The sequence below is a fragment of the Dendrobium catenatum genome, unplaced genomic scaffold (genome assembly GCF_001605985.2).
Source record: "Dendrobium catenatum unplaced genomic scaffold, ASM160598v2 fragScaff_scaffold_1521, whole genome shotgun sequence".
Lineage (NCBI taxonomy): Eukaryota > Viridiplantae > Streptophyta > Magnoliopsida > Asparagales > Orchidaceae > Dendrobium > Dendrobium catenatum.
In genome coordinates, this window is record NW_021319983.1 from 576,241 (window position 1) to 595,835 (window position 19,595).

The window sequence follows — 19,595 nt, forward strand, 5'->3', positions numbered from 1 at the left end:
CACTCCTTCCCCTTTGATATTTTAAAAATATGATAAATAAACAAGTTAGCAATAAGTAAATTTCTATGGATGGAGGAAAAAGAGTTTCATAATGTAATGACCCTTTGTAATGTAAATATTCATGAAAGTATGTAAATTGTACCTCCAATTAATTTTGTTGGTCATGCCAATATTGTTGAGATAATTCATTCTGGCTCTAATTTTTTTAAGGAAAAGTGATATTTGACTTTAAGCTTTATGGAATTTAAGTTCTGTATTCATCTGTCATCAACATTATTTATTTGGTGTTTCTATTAAGGTGGTTGCTTTGAAGATCTAGTTAAGTTGGTATTTGTAATCTTTCTTGTTGTATTTCTTCTTTTTATTCTTCATTTTCATTATCTTCTTGTTCTTTTGCTTGTCACTTCCCTCTTGTTTTCTTCTTTTTATTCTTCATTTTTCATTATCTTCTTCTTCTTCTTCTTCTTGTCACTTTCCTCTATGCTTCACTGACTTAAAGGATTAAACATATAATGGAAGTTTTGATAGATGAAATAAAGGATGGTGTAATCATATGGAAAATAAAAGACAATATTATACTTTTGTTCTAAGTTATTAGCAATGACATGCCAAATCATTAATTAGGACATTTTTTTTACTGCGGGCTCCGAAAATTTGCACCTCGACCTCTCCGTGGACCCTTTCTTTTTCTTCTTCGGGTCTTCAAGAAGAGTTTTAGCATTTAAGTTTCGATGCAAATTTTCAAAGGTAGATTGAATTGTGAATAAAACACTACCCAAAGATTTCACCCTCATTTTGCGAGAACTTTATGATATGAGTTCATGTTTCCTATAGGCGTAAGCCCCTATACTTAATCACCGCTCCCGATAATTAGAGAGAACTTTCGATTAAAGCTAGTCATCAAACAGATACATAGTATCATATAGTAGTATCAACTATCGATGTTTGGAAATTTAATATTTAAAATTGAAAATTCACCACCATGCACTTAAAGTGGATGGTGGACGGGAAGTGATGATACGTCAGATCAAGATCCCATGGTTCTGTTGTCCCGAGTCATCATGATTCTTAGTTTAATTAGTGAGAGGAGGTAGTCAACCCAACCTGAAAGAACGATCCTTTCGGTAACCATAGGTTGCTTTGTCCAAGGGTACCTTGTAGACCTGAGATGAATATTTGTCTAAGGGGACAAATTTGAATCTATCTTAGCTAACAGAGAGCTTTATGCCATATCAATCATATGCTATTGATTTATTACTCAATGATTTAATGTCATGGACGAGCATGCAGGCTTTGACAATGATCATAATATAATGACACCATTTGGCGGTGAAACTATCGGTTAGACGACACATGCCACATTCTTACTAGTAAGAGACGATTTAAGAATAAATCCTAGTAATATTCTCGACCAGACATTAGCTCTTTATGAGCTGAAGTAGTTTTTAATTTTTCCACTCCAACAAACTATTGCGGAGTGTGGACAGATTTTGCCTTAAGCATTTGATGATTTATTTCATTTTAAATATCTTAATTTTGGGTAATTTTTGAGATTTTGAATTTTTATGGATTTTTGGGAGGCATTTTTTAAGTATTTGTGGCCCCCTATGACTGAGATAAATATTCAACACGGTCATCATCGGAGTTTTTATGGATAATTTTATTTTATCGGTTGAACCTTGTTGAAACTGTCTACTTGACGAGGAAGGATATGGATTATTGTCGGCTTTATGCATTTATTAGTGAATTTTCTTTATTATACAACTTGAAAGAATAATATGAATGTATAAAATAAATATCCCGATCAATGTCGCGATCGTATATCTGTTTAATGATTCGAGCTGTGTTGACTTTTATCTTGTTCACATATAATGATCAGGCTCAAACTTAAGTTCATTTCTTGGCTGGTGCAGCTTTTTTAGACGTCACGTGTGGGCATGCATTATGCTCGTCGAGGCCCATGCGGATATATGTTTTTGTATGCATTGCATTATGCATTTATATGATTATTATACATATGTAGTGGATATATATGATGTATATGCATGTGTGTACAGACATTTTCATGAATATTTATATGTTTGCATGCTTGCTTGTGCATTTTTTGTGTTTGTATATAATAATAATAATAATAATAATAATAAATAAATAAATAAATTTTGTGTTAATAGCACACGCTATTAACGTTAACATAAACCTGACAAAGGGATTACCTTGGTTTGATTTGTGTTTTGGATGGGCTTTAAGCTTCGTTTGTTTTTTTGGTGTTTTTGTAAAAGACATTTTAAAAAAACATTAGTTCAAAAAATGGAGTTTTCTAACGGATAAGCATATATAAAAAGCTTTCTCAAAACTACAGAAAAATGAAAAAAAAAGGATTTATTGGGAACGTGATTTGACGAACCAAACAACACAAAAAAAAAAAATTTCTCCATTTCCAAACGGAAAAGGCAAAAAAATGCTCAAACAAACAAAGCTTAGGTAAGTGGCTAAGGGCCGTGAAGGAATCAGATAGAGGGAGGATTGGAGTCCAATTTTTTGAGGTCAATAGAAGGAATCAGACACTGGATTGCGGGCTTCAATTCCTTGATGACGGGCCGCCGCGCCGGGAAAGTCAAGCAAGGTGGAGTGGAGGTTTAGGGAGTGAGAAGTCAAAATTTTTTTTTAAAAGGCATATAGTTTAATGTATATAAAGTAAAAGCATATGTACACTAGTTCAAATATTCACAAAAAAATCTTGGTTTTAGTGCCTCCAATTGGCATATAATCATTTATCAATGAAAAAAAAAATGTAAATCATATTTATGATAAATGAGTGTACATACTATCAATGAAAGGTTTTGGATCATCATAAATATGATTGAGAGATCATATGTTCAAACTAATAAAGTGAGAAAATAGAAGAATTTAATCATATGTGTAATGCAAACCTAAGAGGTGGTAGATTTATGCAATGAAAAATCATATGTAAAAATGAAAGATTTCAATGGAAGGATTTTATTATATGTACCATAATACTTGATTAGATGTACCTTAATAATAGGTACAAATATGCTTAGTCATGGTGATGTATTAGTCTTTATATTTAGCCTAAATATTTATAATATGGTACAACAGGGAATCTATTATGCCTTTATAGAGCTTAATGTCCAATTTGGAGAAACCACTTAAGTAAATGAAAATTAAACTATTAAACATCGAGACACCTTTTGATGTAATGACTGGAATTTCCTTAAGAAACTCAGCAATTAAGCGTACTCATCTTAAAGCAATTCTAAGATGGATGACATACTGGGAAGTTATACCAACAGGATAAAACCGTGAAGCTCTTAAGTCAAAGCAGACAATATCTCAATAGTTAAGAATTTGGGCTGTCACATTTGGCATCGGCATCCTTATCAAAATTAAAACCAAACATCCCATGAAAGCTCTGCATTTTATTAATATTTGCAGTGAAAGGCTAACATTTGCACTTCCTCAAATCTCTTCAATGAAAGCTGTGCTGCAACCATGAATGAGAAAAACAGAAAAAAATATAGAACCTTGATCATAACTGATAGATACAGCCAAATAAATAGAAAAGCATCAGTTCAGAAATCAGAAGTTTTTATTTACAACTCAATAAAAGTTCAATGTAGAGGTCCTGATAACAATTTGGAACATCAAATATGTAATATGCTCAAGCAATATAATTTAGGAAGCCTTTAATCCTGGAACTTGTACACCTGCAACACCTCTAAAAGCATGTCTGGTTACTTCAAATTAAGTATTTCATGGTCTCATCAATAATAATAGGGAACATAAACTGCCACAACAACACATCCCTTCAGTATTTTAAACTAGGAATTTTAATATGATCCACAATAACCTATATTTAATGGATTTTCTTGTCACAATCAAATTGTACAATAGCAACTAATCTTCCAGGATCTGCTGCTTCTCAGTCTCATTGGCATTTGTTGTTAAGCTATTTTCAGAGAAGCTTGCCGTGTTATTGATGTTGCGGCATTGCGATAATTGTTGCTGAAGGCTCTGGACAAGCGAGTTAAGTCTCTGAATATTTTTTTCTTGAGATAAAATTATCTGACACAGAAAAGATGAACATAGATTGTAATAATGGAATTAAAGTCAAACAAACTCAAAGCAGATACAAGTGATCCTCAATTCGAGAGGATGATCGTTCTCTCCCAAATCTCTAGACAAGGAGTCTAGAGCTCAAGACGCCAAAGAAACTTCAAGAGAACACAAATCAAGCATAACATAAACCTAAAACACCTCCTCCTATTTAATACAAACTTTATAAATCAAAACTCCCTCCAAAGCCCTAGGTGCCCTCTCCTTTCCCCCTTTAGATTCAATTTGAATAATGGGACCACTATTGTGGGCGGCAAGGAGAGAGGAGGCGGTATTAGCCTGCCTCCTATAGACATAAACTGGCCCTGGGTGGGCCGGTTCAAGAGTTGGAGTTGGAGCCGGTTTAGGAGGAACCGGCCTAACATATTACTGCTGAGTTAATACTTGGTGCCATTCCAGATTATAATAACAATCATACGGCTAGGTGAAATTTTCTCAGCAATTAAGTATCTTGAAGAAGTATAATCTAGTTAAACATGGCGCTCAGTTTATATTTATTCGATAAAAATAGTCTCCACAAGCAAGAAATACCAGGTTTTAGAACAATCAATGAGAAGGGTCCGTTTGGTGCAATTAGATCCGTTTATAAACGTTGGTGTAAGTGTGAAAATATATACTTCTTAAAAAGTTATTCTGGATATTATAAACAACTCATTGCACCAAACGGACAATAAACATTTCTCAAAATAATGGATTGAAAAAAAGATGCTCAATCTGAATGCAGATAATTTTAAGAACAAGATTTTCAAGATTTAAACTTATTTTTATTATCCACCATTCTCTTATCAAACCAATGGACAATAAACATTTCTCACTGCCCCCTCATTTAGCCTACAGAAGCCTCACTAAAATCGTAAATTCTCTCATCAACTTATCAGTACAACCAACACAACCCATTAAAGTCTCACTAGCACCAGAAACTCACCCATCACCTTATAAATACACCCAATCTATTCATAATGAGATTCGAGTTTACACGAGAGAACAAAAACTAAGAATGGGAGTAATCAATACATCTACAACAGGTCAAAGAACCTAAACCCGGTTTAAGAACTAAATAAATTCATTGATTATGATATTAATCTCAACTATCATATTGCCTTAATAAAATGAGTGAGGTCATGCTCCAAACGCCCTATAAATGATTTTATGACTTATAAAAGAATTTCACCTAAATTTTGTATTTTGAAACTTGAAAAAATATAACATCCAAACAATGTTTTTAAAGCTTTCAAAACCCCCAAATATAAAGAAAGCTGTGATAAGTATTTTTGGTCTTAGAAATGAAAGATGTGGGAAGCTTATGAACTTCCACCACAAAAAAAAGTCATTTAGATGCAAATGAATTTTTACAATTAAATATAAACAGATAAGAGCATGGATAAATTTAAAATCCGACTTCTTACCAAAAAAGGTACACCGAAAAATGGTATTGAGTATAAAAAACTCTCTTATTGCCAAACTCAACATAATTCAAATTTTGCTTTCTAGATAACAAATTTGGATTGGCCACTATCATCTTGAAATTAAGAATATTCCTCTTGATGGGAAACTTGAGGAAGTGTACATGTAAATCTGATATAAATTGGAAAATTAAATAAAGACCAATAAAGTATGTAGACTTAGAAAACTCTATATGTCCTCAAACAATCACTATGTGTGTGATTTGGTGTATTCTCCATAGGTACACTCAGTGTCAAGTTGATCACACTCTTTGTCAAGAGCTCGTCTAAAAGAAAAAGAGTGGTTCTGATTATGTACAGGAGCCTTTGAGGAAGAGCAAATTAGATTCTAAGGATTTTTTACAAGAGAATTTAAAATAAAAAAAAACTGTGAGAAATATAAAATAATTTCTTGTTATGAGAGCAACACAATCAAAACATGGTATTGATCAATGCGATGCGCAAGTATTCATTTTTTACTTCAAGACAAGCGCAAGAGAAACGACTCTCTTATTGACTAAAGTGCTCATAACTTAGATAAAATTATAAATTAAATGAGAGATTCACTAACAATTATAAAATATGTAGTATTTAATAGATGACTTAAAAGTTTTTTTTTTTTTTTGGGAAATACTTAAAAGTTGATATAGAATAGAAAAGATTTGCAATGTACATGCCTAACTTCAAGACAAACTTCGAAAGTGACCAGTAAATTGAAATTTCTAACCATTTTTTTTTATTATGCATAGGAATTAACAAATGAATAAAAATTTAAAACTAATATAGCAGTTTGCTAAAAACTTCAAGATTGTATAAAAATACATTTAATTTAAAAAAAAGACTAAATTTAAATGCAGTCTCTACTTTCATAAAGCAAGCTAAAGGAAATTCATTAGTCATCATCCTAATTTTCATTCACATTATCTCTATCTACTTCAAATAGAATTGCTTCATCTTCAAACTTCCCTTCTTATCCTCCTTATGAGACAATCTCATTTTGTCTTTCTTAATTAATATAAGTGGCTGTAGGTCGAGATGAACTAGCGTGGATGTAGGTTAGGGGTGCAAACGAGTCGAGTCGAGCACGAGTCAGGGGGTGTTCGAGTCGAGCTCAACTGTCAAATATCGAGCTCGAGCTCGAACTCGACTCGTTCCTCCATAAATGAGTTTAGCCGCTCGTCAAGCCTCAGGCACTGTTCTCAAAAAATTTCAGGCACCGTTCTAAAAAAATTAATTGGCGGTATTTTACAACTTTAGTGAGAGAGAGAGAGAGAGATTAGCAGATTTTTTGGATTTTCCGTTTGACAGAGAAAATGTGCAAGCATTTATTTTTCAATGGCCTGTCACTGTTAGAGAAGAGAGAGAGAGATAGCAACAACAACAACAACAAGCCTTTATCCCACTACGTGGGGTCGGCTAAATGAATCCTTTTTCTCCATTGTGACATATTAAAAGTCAAATTCTCGTTTAAATCTAATCAAGAAAGGTCATTCCTAATATTTTCTAACCAAGTCTTTTTAGGTCTACCCCTACCTTTCTTAACATAAGTCAAATCTAATACCTCTACTCTCCTAACCGGGTCATCACAAGGCCGCCGTTTTATGTGACCAAAACCATCTAAGGCGACTTTCTCTAATCTTATATTCTATTGGAGCTACTCCAACCTTTTCACGTATATGCTCATTTCATATCCTATCTCTAAGGGTAAAGCCACTCTAAGCTCGGCTCACGAGCTCATAAACGAGTCGAGCTCGAGCCGGCTCGGCTCACTTACACCCCTAATTTAGGTACAGATGAACTAACCCTCATTGTGGATGAAAACTTCTTATTTTTTTCAGCTAAATCTTATAGAACATCTTCAATTAACTTCTCCTAATGCCTCTTCAATTTGTCTTCAAGAGATATCTTCATCACCAAACTATTGCGCATCAACATCCACTATTTTTCCAATTAACCACTCACAACTCCCATCAATAGAATTCAGACTAATTGGATCAATAACAACTTTGAAATTGAATCCTATTTTTTTTAATTTGGCTGTATCACTGTATGTGATTAACACTAAATCATTTACGCATTTTTTATATAACTGATTTCTTTTCTTTGTATGAATCATAATAAAATGTATAAAACATATGAATTATTTAGTATATTCAAAATCAAGAAATTATTAACCTGTTCGAAAACACTCAAGTTCCTCTCACATATACAAGCCCTGCAAGTCAATTTTAAAATCTTAATTGAATAAATAAACATTAAATATTATAAGTTATTGACTTGTAAGAACATATCTGGAGTGAATATCTGTAACCACTTGAAGCGCATTCTCTCCAGTATTCTCTATTTCAAAATCAAGGAGTTCAAAGAGCTTGAATGTTGTCTTTATATGTTCAAATGGATCTATGGACTCCAAGAATATTGTACTGGATGGTGAATTAACCAAAAAAATTATAATAGATAGTTCTCTATGATCAATCCACCCATTTGATATAAGAGTGCACCTCTACTCTTGCCTGATTTTTTTGTGCTCCTTTACATCTTTAATTGTCAATCGCATTTCTGTTTCAAGTAGAGGGACTCGCAACTCAAGATAAGACAGTGGTCAAAGAGAATTCATATTGTGTAATAGCCTCCAACTCTCCAACTTCACCGCATTGAAAGGGATGCTTGCTTGATAGAACCACATAACTATGCATTCTACCATTCTATCCCTTATTTCCTTATCTATAATTTCTTTTATTCCCATTTGTCTCATATTTTTTCTTCTTGCAACCTCTTTTCAGGCTCTTGATACATAAAATGATCCAAAATACTTCTTTTTTTGTGTGTTGAATGTTGATATTTTCTATTCCAGAACTTGATTCAAATGATCCTTTACCACAATGCATGGGCATGACATTTGAAGATTCGATTCTTCAGTGAACTCTACCAACCACACATTATTTTCTCTAAAAAACTTTATTTCAATTGTCTTTATAAGTGTCCAATTTGTCTCTTACATTTAAAGACACTGTCTTGCATTTTTCCACATTACTCCTTTGGTTGATCCATAAAGACCGATAAGATGCTCCTTAGCTCAAGATATAACTCCATGTTTCTTTTTCATGATAAATCAAGGTTTTAAAAGTCAGACTGGACTGGATGGTTCTTAAACCGATTATAAGACCAGTCTGATCAATCCTAAAAAACACTTCAACATCAAATGAGGCTGAACTGGCCTGAATCGCCGATTCAACCAACAAACCGGTCCAAGTTATTTTGAACTAGCTGGTACAATTTGCCAAATTATTTAAATAATTAAAACAAATAATTTATTACATTAAAGAATATATTTTAAATCATATTCATAATTTATAAATTAATTTAAATTTAAAATACTTAATTTTTTAATAAGCATGATATTCTTATAATAGTTATTTGCCCAAAAACATCAATGAAGCATCTTCATATGGCTCCACCACTCAATGTGAGTTCTTAACATATGCAAACCCAAAAGTTAAAAAAAATAATAGTAAGAGAAAGTTCCCAAATGATATTGCATGATTATTATAACATTATTATTTCATTTAGATAATATTTAAATAATTCTAATATTTATTACATCATCTGCTTCAACCCCGGTCAAACCATTGAACACCTCCTTCTTCCGGTTCAATATCTAATCCAGTTTTCACAATATTGCGATAAATACATATGTAACAAAGAGTACTTGAATTGAATTTTAACTTTGTGTGCTTATAAGTTGAATCTTTCCTCCTTGTTATATCGATCATACCTAAATTTCATTACATATATGCCATTAAACAACATAAATTTAATAGAACTATGTTTAATCTATATCTTTTTAAGTTTGAACACATTTGATCTAAAGCATTAAATATATCTGATTAGGATTGTTTAGCTGCAAACACCAAATAGGATTTAATAAATCCAGTAAATCCTAATTTACTAAATTCTATGAGATAATATAATAAATCCTAGTTTTGTCATTAATTTATAACTAGTAGAGATTAATATTCTAATAAATTAATGTATTTTAGTTAATTAATATTACTTATTAAGATCAGTTTAAATTTTTAATTAATATATGCTATTATGCTATTTAATTAATATTAATACTAATAACTTGAAAACATACAAGCCTTGTTTTCTCCCCCAAATTCCCATATACGCACAAAGAAGCAAGAAAGTTGAGGAGAAAAATCAAGTGATTATAATTTTCAATTTATTATACTTATTCAAAATCAATTTAGAAATAATCATAAATCATTTAAAAATACCAAAAATTCATTTCCGATAAAACCCTAAATAAAATTATCTTCAGTCAGTCAAGAAAGTCGTAGTCCTATACTCAATACCATTGATTCCACGTGTCAGCATCGAGTTCCTTTGCTCAGTTGATACTATTGATGCTGAGTGTCGCCGCTTGATTGAGAGGACAAAGTCGCAGTTGCGTATCGATGACATCACAATTTCATAAGGAGGATGAAGGGTTAAAACGTGGTTGAGAAGGGGCCCGATCTAAAGGTTTCAAAGCCTTTTATAATATAGACCGATATATTGAAAAAAAAAAAAACTAAATTAAGCTCAGCAGAGTTGCTATGTTTTATGGTCGTCATCTACCTCATGTGCGCACTCGAGCAAGTGGCCGCTTCACGCATAGTTAACGTACGAAAGAGTTGTGATGCTTTTGAAAACCTTGGTATTTATATTTACCAAAAGAAGTGTATTCCTAATCTACTTCAAGAAACATGAATATTTGGACATAAGACCACATATACACCAATGGACACAATAAAAAAAATGATCATTACTAACAATACGTCAATTAATAAAGGCAGGGCATCTAAACCTTGTGGGCAAACTCATCTATGTCTCTCAACCATTATAATATTGGTTTTTGTGTTAGTGTTGTTAGCCACTACGTGAACAACCTTTATTAAAGATAGCATGAAAGTTGTTAACCACATTCTAAGATAACTCAAGATAATATCACAAAAAAGGCTTATTATGTAAAAAGTTATCTAGCATGGTCATCAGAATTTTCAGAGATGATGAAGAGTTGGAATCCAGCTTTGGCTATTATACATATGCAAAAGGAAACCTAGTATATGGAGAAATAAGATCTATGGTCTAAAGAAGCAGTGTTGAAGTTAAATAAAGAGCAAAGAAACTTGATATTTGTGAATGAATATGGGCATAAAAACTATTGGTTGAACTAAATTATCAATTGGAAAAAACTTTGAAATCATTTTGTTACAACCAAACTGCCATTATTATTGTAAATACACATATCCCTTATGACAGGACTACAAACATTGAGATTAAGCAACATTTCATCTTGGAGAAATTTGAAAATGAACTAGCCCAACTAAATCATATTTTAACAAACTCTCAAACTATAGATATCCTCACCATGTTCTTAATGAGAATATGTTTTGAAAATTTTATCAATAAGTAGGACATGATCAACATATACAACCCACTTTGAGGGGGATAGATAAAATAATTCAAAATTTGGAGTATTAATCTAATATTCATGTTGATGATAAACATTTATAAAAAAGAAAGATGATTGAAATAAATGAAAAATAAGCAAATTTGAACGTATTAGACTCTACAGGATGAGACAGGGGAAAGACCGATTTATTATGACAATGACTTAAATAATGACCACATTAGTGATGATTAGGGGTGTACATGAGCCGAGCAGGCTTGCAAGTCGAGCTTATCGAGCCACGAGTTCGAGCCTATACTCGAGCTCATCAATAAACGAGCTCGAGTTCGAGCTTGATGAGGCTTTGCTCACAAGCCAGCTTGTAATAATACAACTTATTTATTTTTTAACTAACTTTTTCTCTAAAAAAAGTACAAAAAACCAAAGAGAAAATAAATAATGATTGTTAAAAAATGTAGAGCTTTTCCCAAGAAAACAATGTACGACTGGATTTGAAAAAATAAAAATAGGTTGCCAAACATTAAAAAACTGCAGTGAAGTACAACAATTTTTTGGAAAAATAAACTACACCATTAAGGAAAAAAAAAAACAATTACTATTCCCTAAAAAAATATATATAAAAACCAAAACCATTTCTCCTCTTCTCACACAACAGCCTCGCACACGTCCTTCTTCTCCAACACCAATCAACGATCATCGATCTTCCTCTCTAACGGGATCTCATGAGCTACTCGCGAGCTCGTTTTTACCACCATGAGCCGAGCTCGAGCTAGTTATGAGCTCAACTCGAGTTTGAGCTCATACTTTAGCCGGCGAGTCAAGCTCGAGTTAGGTATGACTCAAGCTCAACTCGATTTGTTTATACCCCGAGTGATGACAATGCAGATGATTTCGGAGTTGTCAATTATTTCAACTTTTTTTAGGAATTAAATGTGGATGAGTAAGGAACTGAAAAAGAAGTAATTTGGAGTTGAACTTGATGTTATATGATACTTTTATGCAATTCCTATATTTTGTATTGTTTTCCTCTTATAATATTTGGATTTTAATTTTATTCCATACAATTTATCACTTGCCACTTTACGACTTGTGCAATTTTTGTTTTATATATATGTCAATTTGTTATTTCATAGTTCAATATAAAGTTAATATGTCATCCTTTAACATATTATTTGGGTATTAGATAAAAAAATACTTCTAACTTTTATTTTTACTTTACACAATTTAGTATTTTGAGGCTTACGCCTCACCTCACAAATGAAAAACGCATAAGTTTACACAATTTTAAACGTTGATAGCAATCCAGAAATTTGTAGACAACTACTTTCATCCACTGCAATCTACAATCCGTGGACAGCAAAATTCCATGTACAACAATCTAACAATTCGTGGAGACGTGGACAATAGCCTTTTATTTTTATTGTGTATTTGTTTATGATATCCATAATTAAATATTGATTTTTAGATATATGTCTTTCCTGAATACTTCTTCATCTATTTATGTATAGCTTTTCATCATCTTTTTTACACGGAATATACGAATAATATTCAAGAATAAAATCTCCCATTTTACTCTCCTAACTCGCATTCTAATTTTCAAGAAATTTTAGTACCAATACTATGCTCCAATCCAGAATGCCTCTTTAATGCCTCCTAAAATGCAAAACTGCATTGCTAAACTTCTAAAAACAGCACAATATTTGCATTGTTGCTGAAGCTGCAATCCTTTGCTAGTTATCTCTAACTTAGCTCTAGTTTAAGCCATGAAATGATCCGTTATTATTCAACCATTTAAGAAGCCTTATACAAGCCTGAAAAAATTTCATAACTCTTTTCCTTAGACATTTGTGTCTTACTTAACATACTATTAAGTCTTTTATATCATATGCATTCATTAAAACATTATCTGAATTTAAGAAATTTTAATGTACTGCTACCATAGAAATTCTCTATCTATTTTGTGGGAATATCAAATCACACAGTTCTCTTGATTCTTCCTTTTTTTCCCCTTTAAGTGATGCTCACAGCTAAATCTACAGTGAGGACTCTCAGTTAATTCACTTTTTTTCTAGCATATAACTTTTACGTGACATAGTTCACCTAACCCGCCTTTTGTCATCATCTTACCTTAGTAATTGTACATACATGATTGGATTTGTAAAATAGATAATTTTAATTATTTGATTTAATAAACTTTTACATTAAACAATGCTGGGGAAATATTAGAAGCCATAGAAGGGGGTAAGCTTTACTCAGTTGAAACACAATTGCTCTAGGCTTTGACCTTAAAAGAAAAATAAAGTTTACTTATGTTTTCAAGAACATTTATGGGAAAAAAATATTAGCATACGTGTGTTGCTTGGTGTCTCCGAAATCCAGCAATATCATTGCCATTCTATGGCGATTTTCAAAGTACAACCAGCATATTTTTTTATAATCTGAAAGTTCAGAAAGTTATCGGGGCATATGATCCCTTCAGGCGCTTGAAATGAACTGTAGAAAATACCCAGCTTTACACATAGTTCACATCTACAACAATCTTCCAATTATCAATAAAAAGGAAAAAAAAGATAACTATACAAATCTATCTCCTTAGTCACCTCTTCCTCCAAAAAGAATTAAAACAATGAATATCTGGGAAAAGAAAAACATGAATTCAAATTAAATAAAAAAATTCGCAAGATAGGCTATGTTGAACTGAGAAATAACTAACCAGTAAAATTTCTAAAAATGGCAATAAATGGCTGATTATATGAAAATACGTTAACAAAAACCAAGAGCAACCAAAACAACGTAAAAGACTGATTAGCTTAAGCTGAAAAAAAAAACTGATTAGCTTAAGCTGTCAGACAATGTCTATTAACGACGATAACTATACCCAAAGTTAATCTCTAAGGAGTGGGGAGATGCATGAATTCATCTTAACATAAGATGCACAAATGTTCTAAAATAATAATAGTAATGAAATTTGGCAAATTTTAAATATGACATTGTCTGCCAGATAATTTCCAACTGCACCACACCTTAATTTTTAGATATTGACTAGTTGTTATTGAATTGCACATAATGCCAAACTAATCCAAATCAAGGTTAGATTTGGTGCATAGAGTTCAACAATGATCAAAATGATTTCATTAAAACTATCACGGCAATAATATGCAAGGAATGAACATACAATGTACATAATGATTTTGATTGTTTAATTTCCAATGAAGAGGTTGCAATGAGTGGCAATCAAATGTCCTATTCTTAACCAACAGCGCACCGATACGTTCTAATACACCTAAGGAGATAACTGAAGCCAAAAATCTGACCAAATGTCTAAAAAATGTCAGATAAAAAATGGGAAAGGAAAGATTTGGAGCAACCTATAGCAACCCTAAAGGGGAGATATACAACATTCTTGCTATTGAAACAGAAATCACTTTTTTAAAAAAAAAAAATTCAAGAAGTAGCATTCCCCAATATAAGCACAAATTTAAAAAGTACACAAGTAAAATAAGTTAATCCTTATGATTGTGCACTTACTTTTTCTTTAACGACTTCTTCTCTGTTCATAAGATGACTCTGCTTTTGAGAAACACTTGAGCTTGCTTCCATGTCATTCACCAGTTGCTGCTTCCATTCAAACTGCGATGTAATTATAAGAACCACCAGAAGAAAAACAAGTACGATAGGCCTTGACATCACTGCCAGCAGCAACAAAACAGCCTGCCTGACATAATTATGTAATTACACACAGAGCAAGAAAAATGAAAAGATATATTTAGCCTCTTGCCAAGCCAAGAAAAAATTCAATAGTACAGAAAGTTTCGACAGTTAGCCCTTTTGTGGAAAATAGATTTTTAATAAGGATAATAATTTAATCTATTTTATAAATAATGACAATTTAGATAGATAAACATTAGCATTGACAACTGGATTCCATGAAAATCAGGTATTCAGCCTAGGTTAGTGGCAACCAAGATATTATTACAAGAGTTGCAAGTTTGCAACCTAGCAATGATTCTAGCAACTGAGAAATTATGACTTGATTTATAATAACATAGCCATTACAGCAAGTATTTTCACAACACAGTATATTATTTGAATTTAATTAAAAAAAAAACAAATTGGAAAGCAGTAAGTAAGCTTGCTGCCTTTAGAGGTGGTGATTATAAGCAGGAAGAAGGATTGAAGATAGAGCAAATTAACAACTACTTTCCAAAACTGTTATTTATTATAAAATAAGTCAAAGTTTAAGGAATACTTCATGAAAATTAAAGGCTAGTCTTTAGATGAAGAAGAAAGAAGAGAGGTAGAAGAGAGGGGCCTCTCATAGAGGATGAGAAAAAGTTTTAATCATCATGGAGAATAGAAAATGAGAGAAATGAAAGGAGAGAAGTTAACCTGGTGACTACCCTAGGACAGGGTCAATAGTCATAAGGAGGGCAACTTGTTTTGCTTCAATTCTATACTAATCACTCAATTTTTCATACAATCCTAAGGTACCTGTTTACATAGAATAGGGTCCCCTCAAGACATAAAGAATACTAATAAGCAAGAAATAATGCATCCTTACTATACATTTAAGACATGAAAATAATTAGAACATGTACAAATATTAAATGAACACATGGCGATAAATTGTATGGACAAAAAACAATGGTCATAGTTGACAACACATGGCGCTGATTTACATGCATCATAAGGCATAGTTGTAACTAAGAAAATATGCAGATTGTCACGTAGGACAATTGAAGTATCATGCCCATGCACACTGCAATGCAATATAAAAATCATTACGCACAACAAACTATCATACCATCACTTTCTGCTCCTTTTTTTATTTGATGGAGACACTCCATTGAAAAATAAAATCAAGGATGATAATGTTGTGGCTCTAATAATTTAATACACTGCAAAATCCATAGAGGAGCATAATCATGAAAAGAAAAAATTGGGATTGAAGATCATTTTCACACTTATGTTGTTTGTAGCATCATCACTCACACGATGAATCCATGATCAATACTGCATCACAGTTGATAAAAAAAAAAAACTAAATCACGTTTGATGACCAAAAATACATTGGTGTCTTTGAGTGGATTCAAGTAAGAGGAAGAAAAAAATAAACACTCACCTTTGTTCATTACAATAATATCACTGAGAGAGAGAGAAACGAGTTAATACTCAAGTAGTTCCCTATTACCACTCCTTGGCTCTTTGTGCACTCTTATACCACAACGCTACACGCACACACAATTAAGCATTGCTTCCTTTTATAATTTCCTTCCTTTTTAAATCATAGGAATTGGTCAAAGTTACTCACACAAGAATAATTCGTAACCATATCATAAACATCGAATGAGTCATGTACTTGGGCAGGTTGTCAAATCATAGACCACCCCAAGTAAAGGTGGCCATGGCATGAAGCCTTTATTGGACTAATACAAAATTAAAAAAAGAAACCTATAGGGAACTCTTTACAAATTTTCCTTCAAAAAAAGCTCAAGACTAAAACCTATAGAGAACTCTTTACAAATTTTCCTTAAAAAAAAAACTCAAGGCTACTTCAAAAATAGAAGGAAGCAACAGATTATTATGTTAAAGCTCATGAATAGCTTTCTTAATAACCTACGAGCTAATTGGCTTAATGTTATACAAATGTCGAGATTATTCAGACAATATTATTTCTCAAATGTTGTTGTTTGCTTTAGTTTAATAATATTTAAAATTGTTGAAATTCAAAAACAGCTCAATTGAACAGTATTTAGAGAAGGAAATAACTTCTATTTTTACATTAAAAATCTTGCATAAAATAAAATTTAAGAAAAAAGTGATAGCATAGATACAACTATGAAGGAGATGAGAAAAGGAGATAATTTATTTCATGAAAAACAAGCAAACACCAGGTGTTCTCTTTTTAGGGCCTATTTAATTACTTGAAGTTAGAAATTATGTTTTAAAGCACGATACTAGATTGTGCAATTCTGCTGGATGTATTTAGAAATTAAAATTCGTTTAAAAATTTACAAGCACAATGAAAACCTCTCTAATGATGATTTCATTTTTACATCCACAATGAGTGAAAAATCACCTCCTAAAACTCATATTACATCTCCAATCAAACAAATAAGCCCAACGCATAGCATAACATTACAATGTCTGTTAACCAAACAACTCCCTGGCGTAATTCACATGAAATTAACCAATGAATCTTCAGTCCAATTCTCTACTCCACCGACGGAAAATACGGGCAACAAACCACAATTTAACAGAGCATAAGACAGATTTACACGCCCCTATTCACATCAATCAAAGCAAAAGAAAAACCCTAAAACATAATTTCCTTCAACAAAAGCTTCTCAGCCTTCCCAGAATGTAAAGTGGAACTACTTAAAAACTCTAGATTTCCTGTAGCTATGAGAACTAGGGTGGATCCGGGCTGAATTGATCCCAGTAGATGAGATTATAAGCAAAGACGGAAAACTTACGGGGCATCCTATCAAAAAAGCATTCTGTAGTCGGTGATGAAAGAGACGAGGAGATTGCGCTTTTTCTCCGTCGGTTGAAACACACGTGATCTTCTTCCCTCCAGTCAAAAAAACCAATCCCTTCTGCTATCACTCTTCGTCGCTACCACGGCTTCCAGACTGATGGGCGATTTCAAACTAACAAGAGATGCGGGGTCGATTCGGCCTTTATCAGAAATTCCTTCTAGCCTCCAGACAGAATCGTGAGAGGTCCGCACAGTGCGGACGAAGTCGAGGGTCGTGGTTCGTACAATGGGGTCTTTAATGGGTCTCGAGCCTCCGTCAATTGACCGAATGACCGGTCATCCAAACTCAGGAATAGGGATTTGGATTTTCTCCCATTATCAATGATTATTTGTTCATTATAGGTGTACTGTGTGGTTATTGATTATGATCACTTAACATAACATAAATTGAACAATAAGATTAGTTCAGTACAGTTTTATAAAATAAAAAATTCTGATTTTAATAATTTGTTTTGGGTAATCCGATTTACATTAAATGAGAAACTTATATATATATCATAACACTCCAAATTATTATATTTACTTATCTAATATCCAAAGTATACTATTTGCATATCTACCATTCAAATACACTCGGTTTCATCTAAATTATCACTTCGTCAAAACTACCCACGCTAACTCTGCCTTTGACATGTAGAAAACTACTTCAACTCATAAATAGCTTATGTTTAGTCGAGAATATCACTAGGATTCATTCTCAATTCGTCTATCGTCAGTAAGAACGTAACACTTGTCCTCTAACCGGTGGTTTCACCGCTAAATGACACCACATGTAAATGATTATGACCGAGACCTTCTAATTGGGTGGTTTTGCAGTCAAATGACACCATTGAATTACAGTTATCGTTATAGCTCATATGTTCCCCAATGACATTAAATTATTGAGCAATAAATCAATAAGATATGATTGATATGTCATAAAGCCCTCTCTTAACCAAGATAAATTCAAATTTGTCCCCTTAAATAAATATTCATCTGAGATATACAAGATATTATTGGACGAAGTAATCCATGGATGCCAACAAAAATCCTTCTATCAGGTTAGGTCGACTACCTCCTCTTACTAAGTAGACTAGGGACCATCATGACCTGGAATGACGGAACCATGAGATTTTGATCGGGTCTATCATCACTCCCCCCACCATCCGTTTTAAGTGCAAGGTGATGAATTTTTAATTTTAATATCAAAATTCTAAATACCTAAATCATGCTACTACTATATGTCAAATACTCTGTATCTAATTGACGGCTAGCCTTAATTGAAAGTTCTCTTTCGCTATCGGGAGGAATAATTAACTATAAGTGATTGTGCCTATAGGAAATATTAAATCAGATCATAAAAGCCTTGCAAAACGAGGGCGAAATCTCAAGGTAATGTCTTATCTAAAACCCAATGTCTTTTGAAAATTTGCCTTGGAACTTACTCGTTAAAACTATCTTCAATGACCCGAAAAAGAGAAAGGGCCGAGAAAAGGCCGGGGTGCGAATTTTAGAAGCCCACATCGGGGCACAAATTTTAGAGCCCACAATCAAATTGGACACGCCATTGAATAATAAAGAAAAATGATGCAAGGCACAGTCAGATTATTCCGCATCATACCCTACTCGATCCTAAGACCAATTTTAACATTACTCATTTGTGTTTTCTTTAGCATGTTAGTAATGTCACAATTTTATTTGAAATTCCCTTATATTCTTATTTCATCTTGCATTATATGGAAAATATGAGTGAATTTACAAATGATATGAAAGTCTCTAGTCTTTTTCATATTATTTATATATATTATATACTATGTCAAAAAGAAGATCAATTGAAGTTGAATAGAAAATCTCTTGCATAAAGAGCTCTTTCCTCTCCATGGCTAACCAAGCATTATTTCCCTTTGGATTGTGAATGCACATACATGAAATCAAGACATGAGCAAGGTTATTTGGAATAGGTGGGACTCAGACACCAAATGGATATTACATTGAAAAATAAAGGAGCAATGTTGTAGGACATAGATGGATTAGTCCACAT

General features: G+C 32.6%; 1 protein-coding gene across 2 annotated transcripts; it reads right to left on the reverse strand.

The window, feature by feature from the left end:
- Positions 1–3,585: 3,585 nt before the first annotated feature.
- LOC110096669 lies at positions 3,586–17,850 on the reverse strand. 2 transcript variants are annotated; one of them, XM_020822725.2, is made up of 3 exons: positions 17,511–17,850; positions 14,563–14,749; positions 3,586–4,083 (listed from the first exon to the last, which is right to left on the reverse strand). In XM_020822725.2, the coding sequence occupies exons 2-3, from the start codon at positions 14,719–14,721 to the stop codon at positions 3,916–3,918; spliced, it is 327 nt and encodes a 108-aa protein (XP_020678384.1). In that variant the 5' UTR covers positions 14,722–14,749; positions 17,511–17,850; the 3' UTR covers positions 3,586–3,915. The 2 variants fall into 2 exon arrangements, with proteins under 2 accessions (XP_020678384.1, XP_020678385.1); XM_020822726.2 differs by having other exon boundaries at positions 14,563–14,745; positions 17,511–17,844.
- Between the last annotated feature and the right edge of the window lie 1,745 nt (positions 17,851–19,595).